The sequence below is a fragment of the Pelophylax lessonae genome (assembly GCF_965119305.1).
Source record: "Pelophylax lessonae genome assembly, chromosome: 2".
NCBI classification, from domain to species: domain Eukaryota; kingdom Metazoa; phylum Chordata; class Amphibia; order Anura; family Ranidae; genus Pelophylax; species Pelophylax lessonae.
In genome coordinates, this window is record NC_138769.1 from 492,838,724 (window position 1) to 492,857,326 (window position 18,603).

The 18,603-nt window shown below is 41.7% G+C and overlaps 1 protein-coding gene across 1 annotated transcript in view; it reads right to left on the reverse strand.

The window, feature by feature from the left end:
- The window catches only part of DNAJC3 (DnaJ heat shock protein family (Hsp40) member C3), an 86,676-nt gene extending 68,362 nt beyond the window's left edge, over positions 1–18,314 (reverse strand). The window contains exons 1-3 of the mRNA XM_082245317.1: positions 18,202–18,314; positions 5,286–5,396; positions 3,378–3,502 (exon numbers count right to left, since the gene is read on the reverse strand). Coding sequence (XP_082101443.1) covers positions 3,378–3,502; positions 5,286–5,396; positions 18,202–18,283 — 318 coding nt within the window. The 5' untranslated portion in view covers positions 18,284–18,314. The remainder of the gene's footprint in view (positions 1–3,377; positions 3,503–5,285; positions 5,397–18,201) is intronic.
- Positions 18,315–18,603: the final 289 nt, after the last annotated feature.

An 18,603-nucleotide genomic window follows, 5' to 3' on the forward strand; every position in this document is an offset into this window, starting at 1 on the left:
GGAGATCTCTAGACTTAGGACCAGGTGGATATACTGGTTAAAAACCTATCAGCCTTATGGCCTTAACATTGAATGGGACGTTAATGCGTTTTTGAACATTCAATAGTTAATTTTTGGCCCCTTTTATTTTTATTTATTATTATTTTATTTTTACTTTTATTATTTCTATTTTATTTTTTTTTCCTTTTCATTTTCACATTTATGTAATTTTAATTTTACATTTTTATTTCTATATTTATTTTCATTTTTCTTTTTTCATTTCATTTTGAATGTTTGCCCTCATACTTACGAGGTAGTTTTTATAGATTTGAAATTTCTTATTTGATGTAAACAATGTTCCTACATGGCTTCCACGTGTGATGTTACAAAATTATTTTATAGTTGTGGGTTGTGTCCCCTTTAGCTGTGTCCGGACATTTTACTTTACCGTTTCTGGGGCGGGCTGGTCGCCTGGGCTTTCTCCTTTTGGTGGAACGCAGGTAAAATTACCAGTTCCTACAAAAAGGTAAGGGGGGTAGAGGGGATATAGATCCTCTCAAGATGGTTGCAATGACTAGGCTCACTAAATTGAACGGTGCATAAATAATTTTATTAGGTGATATCAAAACAAGTAGACAAAAATAAAACAAAGAAATCATGAAGCTGACAATTCAGCAAAAAGTGGTTTAAAAATGAAGGACCCTACGGACCAGGAAAGGTGTATTGCTGTGAACAGCAATATCCTTACCATGCCACGTCCACCTGGTGGAAATAATCTATGTATAGATTATGCAGAAGCTAGGGGTGATTGATCCCTTAGGATTGTATTCACCTCTACTGTAACCTTTTCTATGAGTATACAGGTATGCCAGATGAAATGCACTTTTCAAATGATAATGGTTCATGCATGAATATACAGATATATACAATTCCAAATTTTTCCAGCATGCGCAAATAGTCATAGGCATAAAGCTTCTTCCGACCCTGGAAGGATTTGAGATGTGGTGGGTAAATGTCCCAATATGACAGAATGGGGTGGGGAGTAAAAAGCCCCTTATAAAGAGAATATGTGCTTCGTTTTTGCACGTGGGTTTAACCGTTGGAGCTCATGTAGTGGGGATAAGCAGTTATTATAATGCAATCCGGATTATGTAAATCCAGAGGTATGACACTATGCAGCGGCTTGGGATACCATGGAGTAATAATTTGTGGAAAAGTGGTGTATATCAGATATCGGTGGACTGAGGAGATATCCTTCCCCCTTGCTTAGCAAGACATGGATGGCTTCTTCTAGGGTTTCAGCTTAATCAGCTGTTTAGAGGGGCTCGTGGCACCCGGGACCGGGACAACTTTGTTAAGGGGAGTATATCCTTGTAAGTATGCATACAGATATCTCTGATTAGAACCCGATAGTTTGATTGTGTCAGGAGATGGTGAGTGTTTGAATCTGCTCACCGTTACTCACCCATAGATGTCCGGTCAACCTGCCTCGGTGTCACTGAGCTACGTTACCTCATTTCCTTCGGGGCACCTCTAGATCTGTATCATCATGTGAAGTATGTAACGCATCCAGCCTTGATCGTCTGATCTCCCGCTGCTTTTTGCCAGATGCAGTTCCTTCGATCGTGGTTTTCTTTGCTCTTATCTCACTTCGGTAGATTGCCTCTACCGAAGTACGGGGGGTTGAAGTGAGGGGAGAATAGAGAGGGGGGTTGGAGCTGTGGCCTCTTGCGTCTCTAGTACTTTCCTGGTAACCGCATGCATGTGCCGTACCTGTATCTTTCATTCCATGTAAGGTCGGAGGTTCCTTGGTGGGGTGGGCGTGGCGCTGGCGTATGACATTTTTTGGGGTATTCTGAGGAGGATACACAGCTGTCTCTAAATTTCCGCCCCTTGCAACTGGGTATAAATATGATGTGATGCGGACGCTTGGCCACGCCCCCTGAAGACATTGTAGTGACGAAACATGCCGGGAGGAGCTTGCCAAGGGTCACCACATCACAACCAGAAGTTGGAGGTCGGTCATTTTGTTGGTTGTATCCAAAAGGAACGTTGTCCAGCATATACTCGTGCGTTTACATGCTCTGCTTGCCTTTTACATGACGAGTGCATTCCTTGCTTTTTAAATAAAGGCTTTTTTAAAGTACTTCACTATGGGCCTTCTCCTCTTAATATCTTCCCTTATATGAGGTTGAGTGTGAATCGAACACCAATAGGAGGATCGGGTCCTGTGTTTATATTGTATGAGGAGTATTGCCGCCTAAGATTGGAAATGATTGTGATGCAAAAACAGATGTCTGCAGCTACTTGGTTCCTGTGAATAGGGTTTAGCAGTCCCATAACTGCTTACTGCTATGCACATCTTTACCGTTGGTAAGAGTCAGTGTGTGGTGGCTGGTTTTGTTCACTGTCTTAACCATATCAAGCACCTGGGTGAAGAGTTCACAGATTTTCCATCTTTTGTGCAACCACCGATCCTGTGGCATAATTTGATGGACTTTAATTGATTAATAGTAGTTGTATACTAGCACTGCTCGTATGTGCATTCGATTAATTAAAAACACACCAGCTAGTTTCTATTGATATCAAAAAATTATTCAAAACGGTTGGTCGAAGGGTTGTCTTGACCCATTTGGATATTGATAGCTGGTTAGAAATTCCATTACTAGCCATCAAAATAGTCAGCAACAACATGCAGCCTAGTTTCTATTTGCTAACCAAGGCTGCAAAAAAAAAAAAAAAAGTTAACTTGCACAGTGACTTAGTGGTTAGCACTTCTGCTTTGCAGCGCTAAGATTCTGTTTTTTTTCCCCCAATAAGTACACTACTAGTATGGAGTCTGCATGTCCTTCCCGTGCTTGTGTGGGTTTTCTCCAACACTCCAAAGATGTGCAAGAGGGTTCACTGACTATTGTAGACATTAACTACAATATGTAAAGTACTGCATAAACTGTTGATGCTATACGAATATAATAAATGGTGTACATAGTGCATTAACTACACATATTATATATCATATGAATACAGAATATGCATTGCCTTAGGATAATATGACAGAAGAGTGAAGTAAGATTTCTGCTCTTCTAGAGTAGATGGGAAACTACAAGTATCAGCCTACTTAGTGGTTGTTAGGTCATGCTAAGACATGTAGTTCCTCTACAGCTGGAGACTTCGGGCTGACCATGGTTATATTAAATGTAAGAGCATTGTCTGCATCACCGTGCTTTTCCACATCACATTTCAGTCACATCCAGCAACACTTGAAATCTCCCAAGTCCTGTTTCACATATTAAAGGTTTAAACCTGCTGAAGTGGCGATTATAGGCAGAAAAATACTCTAGAAGCAGGTTATTTTTTTTTTTTTTGCCCTCAAGTTAAGCTTTAGAAGTATTACATACTGATGTGAAGTCTGGTTTCAGCTCAATCACTCGACTTAAATCAGGAATTGCGGCTTTAGATTTGCCCATGGCCAGGAACGCAGTGGCTCTTCTGTAATATGCCAGGTAGTTATCTGGATCTCCATCTAACAAAGAGAGGAAAAAACAGTGAGCTGGCATCAAACAAAGCAAAAACTGTAAAAAGATACATTAACCTCTATGTGCAGATATATAAATTACAAGGCTTGCTCCATGGCAGAGCTTGTGCTCTGTGTAAACCCAATACTTCCAGCCTTTATGAATGCTTTTTAAATAAATACTCTATATCCCTTATCGATGTAAATATTTCTAGTGCACCCCTTGCATGACAAGGTCAAGTAACCCCTTGGAAATATAAATGTCTATTATACACAAAATTCTGAATGAAAATAAAACAAGCACCAGATTTTACAGGTTTATATTTATTTCAGTTTAATAGATTATATTCTTATGTTTATTAAAAGAATCTTTAAAATTTGTCAGTGTATTGTGATATTATCTACTTTGAAAAAGATCATGCAAGATGGCACTAATTAATAACATACACCTAAACACATAGAAGAGCAAGCCTTAAATCTAACAACGAGGGCACCCCTGCTTTATATGGAACTGAAACCCCAGCAGCCCTTACTCTCTACAATGCAATTCTCCCCAAACCCAATATAGGAAATGTCATTGAAATGTGTACAAAAAAAAGTGATGTTTGTGAATATTTATACCCACTCATGGTCATGAAAAAAAGTTAAAAGTGGTGTACAACGACATATGTATGAATGACTTGAGATTTGTCAGTTATTTTACATGTACTATATACAGTATATTGGTCAACTATGAACCCTGCTTTATCCCTTTGTGTACAGCAAAGCAAAAAGGTCCCTGCCACAGCTGTAGCCTAGACAGGACAGTACCTTCAAATGAAAACAGTTATAAGTGCAGGCCCATTCTAATATAATGGCTCTTTAGGGGGTTTCTGTCGTTTACTGTTACAACTCAGTAGATGTAGGAAAACACTAATCGTAAATCAGAAGAAAGGAAAATCCCAAATCAAGGAGGACAGCCACAAGAAATGAGAAGCACATAGGCTACACTCACCTGGGTTCCCCCAAGGGTTAAGGCTAAAACCAAATTCTGGAACCTGCAAACTGCCCATATACCTTCACAATTGACAAAAGTCCTCTACAGCCTTGTGTAGAGCTGAGATATTAGTATGTTTTAATGTGGAATTGCCCATGCAACGGCGGGTATGAAGATAATAATTCTACCAGAACTAGCCAGTGTTATATATGTGTACAAGACGTTTATCTAAAGCAGACATGTCCAACCTGCGGCCCGGAACCGCAGGCAAAGCGGCCCACTGCCCCTGACAATTTTTTTTTTTTGCTGGGGAGGAAGGAAGTCGGGTCGGGGGCACGATCACAGCCTCTTCCAACTAACAGTAAGCAGAGGCTGCCTCGGAGGGGAGGGGGAGGGGAGCATGTGCAGTGTTTCTGACTCCTACCACCATGACCACTTCAAATCACTGAAGTGGCCATGGTGGTTAGAGTGTTCCTTTATTATCTCTCTGAAGAAGTAAACCTCTGTATACTGATTCCATTTCATTTGATCATCCTCTTGTTGTTTTAAATTAGTGCGGGGGGCGGGGCAGCATTTTATTACTTATATACGTTAATTATAGTATATATTTTATATGCGGCCCAAGAAAATTTCTCTACACTCAATGTGGCCCAGAGAAGCCAAAAGGTTGGACACCCATGATCTAAAGTCTACACATTCTTGGGTATTGCTCACGAAGACTGTTAGAACTATGCAACAGGAACCGTGCATATAATCTTGCCACCACACAGGTTATCAAACAGTAATGTCTAGCCTGGATAAACATAAAACACTTACCGATAGCTGAATGAAAATGAGATAAGGCATCTGCAAGCTGGCCAGCTGCTAGTAATTTCTTTCCCATTTCAAGATGCTTGTCCACATCTACGTTACTCCCACCCGTCACCCCTGCAGAGGAAGAAAACAGAGTGTCCAAAAGACAAGCACAAATCCTACAAGTGTAGACAAACACACCACAGCCTGATGATATCAAGTGAGATGTCCCCAAAGGGGACACCGACAGGAATAAAAATGTGACATTCCCCACTGTGGAAAAAAAAAAAAAAAAAAAGGAAAGGAGTTTTATGGCTGTCCCAGTCCTTGTCTGAGAGATTATCCTCACTTCCTGTTCCCATGACACAATAATAAGGGACAATAATACAAATGGCCATAAAAAAAAAGCTTGCAGAGCTTCTAACATTTCCCAATATTATAAATGGGTTTACCTTGAGTTCTCCTTTAACCAATACGAGGTTTTTACAAATATTTGTCAAGGCTACACCCTACATGGGTTACATCAGAAGAAAAATCTTTGCAAGGAACAATTGCTCGATTTTCGTTTAGTGTGTATACAACTTTGACATCCAATTCAGACTTTCCAAACCAAAATATTTTCGAAGGGACAAAGTCCAAAAATGTTCTTGTACGTGAACACAGCGATTTTTTTGGATGAAGAAAATTGGATATGAAAGACTGCTCATGATCAAATAGCAAAAAAAAAAAAAAAAAAAAAAAAAAACACCCTTTGTCACATGAGACTGTGTGTACATTAGTTCCATCCTCAGTTTCGAATTGCTAAGAAACATCAAGGAAAACCAGACAATCGTTTGCCCAATTTTCTTATAGTGTGTACCCACCTTAAGGCTGGCCATAGAAGAACCATTTCCTTTTATCAGGCACTTATTTTAGGCTGTTCAAATTTTTTTTTTTTTTTTTAAACGGATTCCCCTATCCACACATTTGAGGTGGACAGAGAAATCCACCCTGTTATATTGTATTCCGACAGCAGGGACTTCTACGCTGTCAACATACACAGATCAGCACCGCAGCCAATTGATCCAAGGAAAATTTTCCAACATTCCCGCTCAAGAGAAGCCAATCATTAGATCGACTTCTTTCAAGTAGGAACGGCCACCATAGATGGATCAATATTTGGGCAGTCCTTGCTGAACCAGACGATTTTCAAACATCTATGGCCAGCATAAGGCACTGGATGCTCTTTGGACTCATCAGCTAGAAAATACCTGAGGGAATTTTCAATTCTTGTGCAATGTGATAGGAATCTCAAAAATACCCAATACCAGATTACTGCAAAATGTACCTAGAGACGTGAAATGATTATTACACAATGTTGGCTCAACTAGGAAGGCCAAGATAGGTTTCTATACATTTCCGATTGTCAGATGGAGTATATTTCCTGGGAGAAATTTTCTTTTCATATAGGCTTGCAGACACATGGGAACAGGCAGTTTCAAGATTGATCTTTGACCCATTTCTACTCTTGGTACCTTTTGATATTATGCTCTCTTTTTCAAAGCTGACAACAGAAAAACAAAGTTAACTGTCAGAAGGGAAAAAAAGAAAGAAAGAAAAAAGAAAGAAAGAAAAAAGAAAGAAAGAAAAAAGAAAGAAAGAAAAAAGAAAGAAAGAAAAAAGAAAGAAAGAAAAAAGAAAGAAAGAAAAAAGAAAGAAAGAAAAAAGAAAGAAAGAAAAAAGAAAGAAAGAAAAAAGAAAGAAAGAAAAAAGAAAGAAAGAAAAAAGAAAGAAAGAAAAAAGGTCAACTTGTCTGCTAATAACCTGGATTACAAAACAAACTTACAATAAAAAAAATACTGATACTTTGGCAGAAAATAAATAAAAAAAGAAAAAAAAAAAAAAAAAAAAGAAGTGGTCATGTCAGGATAAGCACTGGTCACTTTAGCGATAACCTAGATGTGCTAACAGCATGGGGTCTTTAAAATTAGCATCTGAACCAAACTAAACAAGATATGCTTTCTATAATTAATGAAACGTAATGCTTACTCTGGCATACCAAGAGCAATATCACTGTGGCGGTAATAACTACCCTTGAAGCTTTAAACATGCAATCACTTCAAAATGAGTTTTAATTACTGGAGGAGTTTGTACACACAAACAACCAACATCTGACATATGGTACAGAAGTAGGCTTCCATACCTATTGAGAACACTTTCTGGTACCTGTGGGCTCCAACATAAGTACCAACAAAGCATTTTTAAATTGCAACCATTTACAGTAGCGCAAGTTACTCTCCAGAGCTAATTACCTTTATTGCTAACAAAATGCAAGAGTACCTGAAATAATATAGTCCAAGATGTTCACTGATGACAATGACATTTATTAAATGGAATGGTATAAAAAGAAAAGAATAGAACTAGTGGCTTGTATGATAAAATTATAGGGGACATGTTACTTTTCAGTCAATGCTTTACATTAGGAGGTAGGGAATGAGGTTTTAGTTTGAAGCTTTTGCAGCACATTTAAAAACAGTAAATTGAAAACTCCCCCCCCAAGGGATCAATAGATTATAGACAGCAAAAAATAAACTTGACCCCCCCCCCCCCCCCCCCGTTCTTTGCCAATACTAAAAGGAAAAAAAAAAAAAAAAGTTTTGCCTATACGTAAAACTTTACTTTAGGTGTCCCCAAGAATACCAAAACCATTCCAACCTCGGTCAGTTTAGGTGGACGGCCATGTCTTGGTAGGTTTGCAGTTGTGCCATACGATTTCAATTTTCAGATGATGGATTTAACAGTGTTCCGTGAGATGTTCAAAGCTTGGGAGATCTATATAATTTTTTTTTTTTTTTGTTTAAACCCAACCCTGCTTTCAATTCTCCACAACTTTATCCCTTATCTTTCTGGTGTGTTCCTTAGCCTTCTTGATGCTGTTTTTTGAATAAGGTTCTCAAACAAACCTCTGAGGGCTTTACAGAGCAGCTGTATTTATGGTGAGATTCAATTGCACAGGTGGACTCCTATTAACTAATTAGGTGACTTCTGAAGGCAATTTGTTCCACTATATTTTAGTTAGGGGTATCAGAGAAAAGGGGGCTAAATACAAATGCAGGGCACACTTTTCAGATATTGAGTTGAAAATTTTTTTTGAAAATCAATTTATTTTCCTTCCACTTCACAATTATGTGCCACTTTGTGTTAGTCTACCACATAAAATCCCAATAAAGTACATTTACATTTTTGTTGTAACATGACAAAGTGGAAAATTTCAAGGGGTATGATCACCTTTTCCAGGCACTGTAACTGCAGTGTTTACTTATCTCTCTCCAAAGCTCTAGGTGCCATTTCTCTCTGGTGCTTAATTTCTGTTATCAGCATGTCTAACTTCTGAGACGTTTTCCTGGCATATGAGATAAAATTTGTGTCGGGGGGGGGGGGAACAGTTCTTCTGCGGTGTGAAGGGGGGTGTGTGCGCTATTCTTCCAATCAGTTCTCACAGACTAATGACAGTCTCTCTGCCCCTCCTCTGTGCTGCTGACAGATGAAGATTTTTAACACGATGTGCACTTTTAAAGAGGTGTAGAGAGAAGACAGCAGAAAAAAAATAAAAAAATTAAAACTTATGTAGGAAGATGCATTTCATCAGTGTATCATCTGAGGCTGTTCACTTCATTGGGTGTATGTGCGGGTTTACATCCACTTTAAAAGTAGAACTACAGGCAACATCTCCCCCCCCCCCCTTTTGGATAGAGTAAGGGAGGGTTATAACCCCTGTAAGTTTTATTTTTTTCCAAGTTGGTACCATTGTAGAGATTTACCTTTACTTACTGTCCCATAGCCAAACAGGAAATCCCTGCAAATTAAAAAGGAGTCTGTCAGGGACCCCACCCATGTCACCAGAACTAGTGCCCCTTTTCCCCTCTACTTTTGTGGGGACAATCTAAAATTTAGGATTTTCTTTTACTTTCAATGATAATGTAGACAGGACAAATAAAGAGAGTGACTCTCCCAAACAGGAACAAATAGAGCAATAAAACCCAACAGGAAAAAAAAAAAAAAAAAAAGAAAAAGGGGGGAGATTTTGCCTTTAGTTATGCTTTACCTCCAACACCTTGTTGGTGAGACTAGATATATAGAGAGTTAGGTATAAGTTGAGGCCGGGATAAAAAGTTACCATGGACAGCTGCACCCGATTTTGCACTCTCCAGTTTTAGTAATTCCACTCCTGTATGTTTGGGACAAGTCGCAAGTTAAGAGACTACAGCAGAGGGCTGACGTGTCAGACATTGTGAACGCAGCCAATGGCACAGACACCAGGATATACATGGTTGTGTCATCTCTGAGGCAACATCTCAGACCAGGAAGAAGATACTGTACTGATCCTGGAAAAAGTCTCTTCTAACATGAACATGGATAATTATGAATCTGCAGGAAAAAAAAAAAAAAAAAAAAAAAAGAAGAAGGAGCAGAGGAAGGCATTAGCTGGAGTACTGTGCACTCTCAGCACAGCCAAGAACTGTACAGGTTCAGGATTTACATAATTGTGCCATCAGTGAACCAGCATCTTAGTCCAGGAAGCAGTAACTTCTCCACAACTTTGTCCCTGATCTTTCGGGTGTGTTCCTTGGCCTTCAAGATGATGTTTGTTTACTAGGGTTCTCTAACAAACCTCCAAGGGCTTCACAGAACAGCTGTATTTATACTGAGATTAAAATTACACACAGGTGGACTCTATTTACTAATTAGGTGACTCCTGAAGGCAATTGGTTTCATTCGATTCTAGTTTAGGGTATCAGAGATAAAGGGGGCTGAATACAAATGCACGCCACTTTTTAGATTTTTTTTTATGGTTTTAATTGAAAACCATTTATCATTTTTCTTTCACTTCATAATGATGTGCCACTTTGTGTTGGTCTATCGCATAAAATCATTTAGGTTTTTGGTTGGTTGTAACATGACAAAATGTGTAAAATTTAAAAAGGGGCGTGAATACTTTTTCAAGTCACTGCAAATGCGAACCATCAATGATGCCCGAATAAAAATGACTTGGTTTTTCAGGAAACAACAATAAAATCAAGACATTAATCACACAATGTAATGTGAGCCGTTGAAAGACGTAGTAAATGACCTGTATACATCATGTATAGCTAAATTAATGATGCAAGGCCCACTTTAAACTCATCCCTTTACCAAGACCCCAGATTTACAACAAGCAAAAAAGGCAACAGATCTTCTTCATTAACTATAGGTTGACTTGTTGCACTTTCCAGCTGTCGTTTCCTTGTTTACACTGGAAGAATGACATCTGGAATTTTATTTGGTCTCTTAAATGCTTTATTTTGAAAAAAATGTGACTATGGTGCAATACTAGAAATCCTTAAGAACAGGTAAAAAGTCACACACACAAACAAATCCTAACATGCACCAAGACAGGCAGATTCAATATCCAGTTAGGGACAGGTGCCGTAGGCTGCACTTTTAAGAGACTGCAACGTCAATCAAATGAAAGTCACAACTAACAAAGAACTCAATACTGAGCAATAAACTCAAACCAATTCTACACAGACTGCTACAGCCTACACTTCATAGAGACAACAATGGTTTGGGATAGGAGAGTATGCCATAGTTCAGATGATGGCAGAGTTGTACATCCAAAAAGGTAAGAAGGAGTCTCCATAGTAAAAGACACTTCAAAGTGTATAACCCAAATGTCCAAGTCACCTATCATTCTAACTGCCAGGCCACCATACAAATAAAAAAAAAAAAAAAAAAAAAAATGTATAATATATATATATATAAAAATAATAGCTACCTTAGGCTAAAGCAGCTGCTAGCGAAGTGGCCAAAATGTCTAGCCCAGGGGTCTCCAAACTATGGCCCTACAGTTGTTCAGGAACTACAATTCCCATCATGCCTAGTCATGTCTGTGAATATCGGAGTTTTACAATGCCTCATGGGAGGTGTATTTCTGCAACAGCTGGAGGGCCGTAGTTTGACGATCCCTGGTCTAGCCCATGCTTTCTCAAGCAGGGTTCCTCCAGAGGTTCTTTGAGCATTGGCAGTCATCTCCAGCCTACAATGGCCACCAATTTAAGAGGGCAATTCTCCAATGCAATGGGTCACTTCTACACTGACCACCGATATGAAAAGGGCTTTGTTTCCCCACTCACCATCAATGTAAGATGGCACTACACAGACCATACGTGTATGCAGGCATTTTTCCCCATTCTACACCACTTCACTGACCAGGAGACACTACAATGTTCACAGTCAATGGGGTTGATTTACAGTAATACCTTGGTTTGCATGCATAATTCGTTCCGGAAGCATGCTTGTAATCCAAAGCTCTCTTATATCAAAGCAAATTTCCCCATAAGAAATAATGGAAACTCATAATTCGTTCCACAACCATTTATTCATATAAAAAGGATTACGGCAATACAAAATACAGTATAAAGTGTACTGTGTAATTTGGTCCCCCGTATCACCTAAAAAAACTGTCTGATCCTGCCATTTTCTGCCAACCCCGCTGTACGCTGACCACAGTATATCATGGCTGCTGAGCCCTGACACAGTGGTCAGCGTACATGTGTCTCCATCATCCACAGCCCTGCACTGTCCTCTCTGTCCTCTTTCCCCCTCCTGTGTCAGGTGCCCGCACCCTCCCCTTCTAATACTGAAAAAAACGTATATTATCTTATATGATCCTCTTTGTTGCTCAATGCTAGCTGCTCGTGTCACTGTTTTATAAAAAAAAAAAAAAAAAAAAAAAAAAAAAAAAAAAAATGCTGGCTTTACCTGATTTCAGAGCGCCGCTCGGCCGTCAAGTGACCATCTAGGGTCCTTCAGAAAAAATTAAAAGTCAGCAGCAATAATACTGAAGCTGCTGACTATTAAAGTGATTGAAAAGTCTCGTTATTTTTTTTCTATTAAAATAACATACATGTTATACTTGCCTCTTTTGTGCAGTTGGTTTTGCACAGAGTAGCTCTGATCCTCCTCTTCTCAGGTCCCTGGCTGGAGCTCCCGACCCCTCCCTCCTGTTAAGTGCCCCCACAGCAAGCAGCTTGGTACGGGGGCACCCGAGCCGAGCTGAAGCTCCATGTATCCATTCAGCCAACGGCGCTGCTGCTGTGTCTTAGTCAATCAGGAGGAGAATTGCAGACAGCTGAGGCACGCGTGGACATCCCTGGATAGAGAGGGGGCTCAGATAAGTATTAGGGGGGCTAATAGGGAGCTGCTGCACAGAGAAGGCTTTTTATCTTAATGTATAGAATGCATTAAGATAAAAAACCTTCTGACTTTACAACCCTTTTAATATTAGGACACTTACCTGTCCACGATTCCAGCTGCGTCTTCATCCGATTCGATTTTTCAATTGGCTCTCAGGTGCTGCCACTGCCATCTCAGGTGTGACTTCACAGCCCATTCCCTACTGCGCATGCGCAAAGCACACTGTGCTTTGTGAATGGCCCAGCAGCAGGGAAAGGGGGGGGGGTGGGTTTGCTGCGGTGAAGTGGTGGCAAATAACCGGAGTTTCCCCTTCTGGGCAGAGCGTCGCTTTAAGCAGAACAAGCATTCACGTTGAAAAGCATATGCCAACGCTGCAAAGTGAACCTGTGTTCCCTTTAAATACTGATCACCTGCGAAGAACATTATAACAGACAGGATTTTTGCTAGAAATGGATTGGCCGATTGCAGTGAACACAGCTTCATCATAAGCTCAATGCACATTCATTTGCTATTCCTTTATTATATGAACTATGCTGTGTCAGATGCTTTAGAGCCCATTGATGTTAAATTAAAAGTAAAAAGAAAAAAACATTTTTTTAGCAAAATGCGCAATCCACCCGCACCTTATTTACTGGTTAGAAGTAGCCACAGACGACCTTAAAATTACAAGCAATGCTCCAGATTATACTGTTTTTTTGGGGCCTCTGAAGTCACACATGCAATCCTATTGCAAGTGACAATTCACCCGCCCAGTAGAGGGTTGATAGAAGAAAATGCAGGAAGTTTTGTAGCGTGGTCCCATTTTTCTTTTGGGGGGGGGGGTTAAACATTACTGTATTACTAAAAACTTAAATTAAAAAAAAAAAAAAAAACAAACAAACAATGTAGGAAGAAGTGTTACCCTTCTTCACGTCCTTGGTTTCAACAGCATGACAACATGCTCACTCACCCTGAGTCCCACCTATGGGTTTTTAGTGCGTTTTGCAAAAACGCACTACAGTCCATTTAATATGATTTCCTATGGTACACTTTCACACCTATGCGTTTTTCAGCCAGGGCGTTTTTGGAAAGGGTCTGGGACTTTGTCCCGCAGCAGATTGAGTTTTGCGTGCAATAGACTTTCAATGGAGCCAGACCAAAACTGCAAATATTGCGTTTTTTATACGTTTAGTGTTCCCCCCACCTCAACACACCGAGTATAGCTGGTTGCCAAGAACCGGGCCGGTTAACTGGCCTTCGCGTCCTCAACCGATAATTCAACAACTGTCAGCGGGGTCGCCCACGGACAGCTGAATGTAAAAAAGCCCCAAAGCACCTTGTCCCCATACTGATAGGGTCAAGGGCCTCTTCCCCACAACCCTGGGCTGTAGGGGGTCTGGGAAGGGGGCTTATTGGAACCTGGAAGCCTCCAGAACCCAGCCCCACCTTATGTAAATGAGTATGGGGTACAGTACATAGTTTCCCTACCCATTCACCAAAGTGTAAAAGTGAATAAAGACAAGAGTGTTTGACATGTCCTTTATTAAAAAACAATGTCCCCCGATGTAGATCCATCAATTACGACGACGCCCGCTGTCACACCCGAAAAAAGAAAAAAAAAAAGGTCCATTCACAACAAACGCTCCAGTGGTCTGCCTGTCCCACTGTGTGACATTTGTGAAATAGCTAAGGGGAGGGACGACCTAAAGGTGTCACCTGGTGATCCCGCCCCTTAGCCATTTAAGAAATGTCACATGATGGGGCAGGCAGACCACAGGAGCGTTTGTTGTGAGTGGACCTTTTTTTCTTTTTCCGGGTGTGACAGCGGGCGTCGTGATTGATGATGGAGCTACATCGGAGGACAGGCAGGAGTGTTTGTCATGAGAGGAGCTTTTTTCCAGGTCTGACGATGGATCTAAAGCAAGGAACATTGATTTTTTTTATTTTTCAATAAAGGACCAGTCAAAAACTCTTGTACAGTTCTTACGCACTTTTTACACTTTTTTGGTGAATGGGCAGGAAAACTATGTACCCAATACTTATTCACATTGGGGACAGGGCCTGGAATTTGGGAGCCCCCCCCTTGTTGAAGGGGGCTTTGAGATTATAAGCCCCCTGCCTGCACACAACCACAGCCCAGGGTTGTGGGGAAGAGGCCCTTGTACCCATCAACATGGCACCTCCCCCCCAACCAGGTATGGTTCAGGAGGGAAGGGGGGGGGCGTTTGCTTGTCCCCTCCCTTTCCTGACCTGCCAGGCTTCATGCTCGGGTAAGGGTCTAGTATAGATATGGGGGGAGGGGAGAGCTTGGAATACTTTTTGTCTTGTTATATGCATTGCCCTTCCAATGCTCCTTGCTGCAGAGACCAGTTACAGGTGTGGGCAGCAACCATTTGTTTGTGCTATAGATATGGGGGGACCCTAGGTCATTTTTTTTTTTTTTTTTTTTTTTTTACAGCAATTCTTTTTACATTCAACTGTCAGTGGGGAACCCCGCTGACAGCTGATGACTCCTCGGTTGCTAAGAATGCCGCGCATGCATGAAAAAACGCATGTTTACAAAACAAACCTGAAAACCAATAAATCAATTGCATAGATGTGAACCTAGGCTCAAAGCTGAAAATGCAAGTTGTTCTACCCAGCTGAACCAGCCCATACTACCAGCTCACCACCACTAACATAATTTGCGATCACATAAGCCAACTGTATATACACACACACACTGAGCCACTTAATGATTGCTAGGAATTGATATCTTTATTGTAATAGCCTGCAATAGATCTCTTATGTAACCCCAATAAGGATAGGATATATGATCAGCCTTCTGCCTCTATGTATCTTTTTTCCTCTCCTTTTAGGTTTAAATACCATTTATTTTGTTTTTTTGTATTTTAAGAAAAAGTAAATAGCTGGCAAAAGAGCTGCATTCCTTATCCAGCCGGAAAGTTAACGATACTTGCAAGCAGGTGAGTATTTCACTTTTCCCAGGGGTCCTCCAAGGCTTCCTTCACATTACTTTCCAAAGTCACATGATTTCCAGTTCAAACTGATGCGACCTTACATTCTCTGGAGCAAAGTTGCATCAAAGTAGTGCAGGCACCTTTTCTAAATCACTACGACTTAAAGCGGAGTTCCGGCCTCGGGGGTCAAATTTAGATAAAAATACCCCCGGGACAGTCATGGCTAGTGCATTCCACAATGGATAGCCTCTGAACTGTCCCGGGTCGCACTTACTTGTAAGAAGAAATACTTACCTTGAAAAGTTCTTCTCCAGTGCTGCCATCTCAGGTGTTGGCAACTGAAGCCAGCACGTCCTCTTCTGTGACGTCGGAGTCCCACAATGCACTGCACCGGCCCCGCTCGTCACTTCAGGTGCAGGCACGGCATCTCTGCACAGCTCTTGGGCATCCCCAGAAGCTGTTTAGCAGGGAATGATGCGCTTGCACCGGATGTGACGAGCAGGGCCGGTGCAGGCGCATTGACTCCTGGGACCAATGACGTTCAGCTCCCAGGAGTCATCGCAAACCGGAAGTGAAGGCGCGGGCCGCGGCCGCAGAGGGAGGAAGTGGACGGAAGGTGAGTATATTTTCTTCAATATCAAGGTAAGTGACCAAAAAAAAAAAAATTGGGAGCATCCATTTCTTTTTCAGGTGGCCCTCAGCAAGCGGATGGCCCAAAATCAATTTTTTCGATTTTGAGGCCAGATTTTCGATTTAAAGGGCCTCCTGCACACTGCAGCTTGAAAGAGCCCAGTGTAGCATTTTTTTTTTTACTGAGCTAAAATGTAGCATATTATTCAGAATGTGCCTGTACACACAGGTGTGTAAACAAGTGATGAGTATTCCTCAGCAAAAAAAAAAAAAAAAACACGCAAATTTGCACAAATACAAACACCGGAAATTACGTCCAAAAAAGCAGAAGCTCAAACATCAGTACCCTGTCCAAGAGGCCAAAGTCTGAATGGGTGCCATTGCAAACAATGGGCTGCAACTTGTCATGTCTGGTTTTTATTGCGTTCCGTGTCCCCATTAGGGAGATTCTCTTCTCTTTTTGTGTTGTGACCATTAGCAATGAGAGTGGAAGTAAAAAAAAAAAAGAATTTGAAGTTGTCACCAGAACAGGAATGGAGAGGAAATTATCCAATGGGGACATTCGTTCTGGTGACAACCAATCCCCCCCCCCCCCTTCCTAGTGTGGGGCCAGAAATCTCAACAGGAGAAAAAAAAATAAGTTTTGGCTTGAGTTCTACATTACACTGGCCTGAATTTCAGCCAAAACCTGATCAATTTTAAACCGTGGGTGGACCTGTCAGCGCCATCTGGCCAAACAAACTTCAACTAAAAAAAACTAAAAGGAGCCAGGTGGAAGATTCTCAGCTTAACAGTGACTGCATCCAATCATGTTCAGGTACTCTGACAGCTGCTGCTGCTTGAATACACCAGTGAGTGGTGGAGTGCTATTTAGCATGGATGGAGGAATCAGGTTTCTCTCCAGCTCGCAGGCTGAATAATAGAACTCTATGGGTTTTATTTACTAAAGGCAAATCCACTGTGCACTACAAGTGCAGTCGCTGTAGCTCTGAGGGGGACATGCAAGAAAAATAAGCATTTTTGCTTGCACATGATTGGATGATAAAAGTCAGCAGAGCTTCCCCTGGTTTCAGATTTTCCCCTCAGATCTACAGCGACTGCACCTCCAAATGCACAGTAGATTTGCCTTAGTAAATAAACCCCTATGCGTGTATGGCTAGTCCTAGAAGACAGTAATGAGTACCTCTGGCTGTCAGAGACACCTAATATCTCTTACTGAGTGTTGGTGGGCCTGTGCCCCTTCTTAGGAGGGGTCTTGGAGAGATATCTGCCAGCCTATGGCCACGCCAATTCTCTGCTTGTATTGGGTTCCAGGTGCCCCTATATTAAAAAGGATGACCGTAAATACTGCAAATATTTAACAGGAAACTCAACATTTAACAGCCATTGAAGTCTATGGATGGCTTAGGAGCTGTCATTTTATTTATACAGCACCTACATAATCCGCAGAATGCAGAACTGTTCACCCCAACCTCTGGTCACCTCTAGATTCCCTGCATGAAGGTATAAAAACACCCCACTGTTCCGGCAATCCCTAAACACTTACCCAAATCCGCTCACCATCCAGCGTAGTGTGTGGCTGCAGCTCCATTCTCCTCTCTTCTTGGTCTCATAGGAGGCTCTGATGGCAGTGAAAGCCATTGGCGCCTGCTGCTGTCAGTCAAATCCTGTGAATAGGGAGCATGGCTGAGCCACGCTGTGTGTGTCTATAGATGCACACAGCCCAGATCAGGAACATGCCCGCATGTGTGCCCTCTCAGCACAGGGCTTGTTATAGGGGGGGCAGCCGCAGAAAAAGGAGGACAGTGCCAGCAGGGGACCCCTGTAAAAGAGGTAAGGGACCGCTCTGGGCAATATCATTGCGTACAGCAAGTTATAACAATATTTTTCTATTTTAGCCCCAAAAATACATTTTAATGACTTTAAATGAAAATCATTTCTTACAGTTAGGAGATGAGATGAAAGTAAAATAGTGTACACATGATCCAAGCAGTGAGAATGGAGCTGCAATGGGGGAGGAGATCCATAGACTATAGGGGACTCCCCTATGGAGGGGTGCTGTGTGTATACAGGCCAGCTGGCTGTCTGCCCCCCCCCCCCCCCAAACTGGGCCAACCCTGAGCCCTCTCCCCACTGTGGACAGGGTGCTATCTTACCTTCATATTGGAGATCAAACAGTACAAGCAGGAAAGGGAAGAAAGACAGCAGCTTCTGTGCACAGGCGCCGGGTGACACCATATTGGAGGAGTTTTCCCTGTGCTCTATACACCACACACAGCCTGTCACACCGAGTCCGTACAACCGCGTACCGCCGTGCGTTCACTCGTCCTACCACTGACAACCCGCTGTCCGGGCCACTTCAACTAGTTCCCACTAAGTTCAGCACTGGTCGTGGTGAGCTGTGATTGGGCCCACTGCTGCCGGCACGGCCCCTTTCTTCTGATAGGAGAACGTGGAGCCTCAACAGGGTGAGACGAACCAAAGCCCCTCCCACTCTCCGCTTCCCTGCCAAGGAAAACACGCTGTTCCGGCTCCGCCGCCTGCTGACGTCACTTATA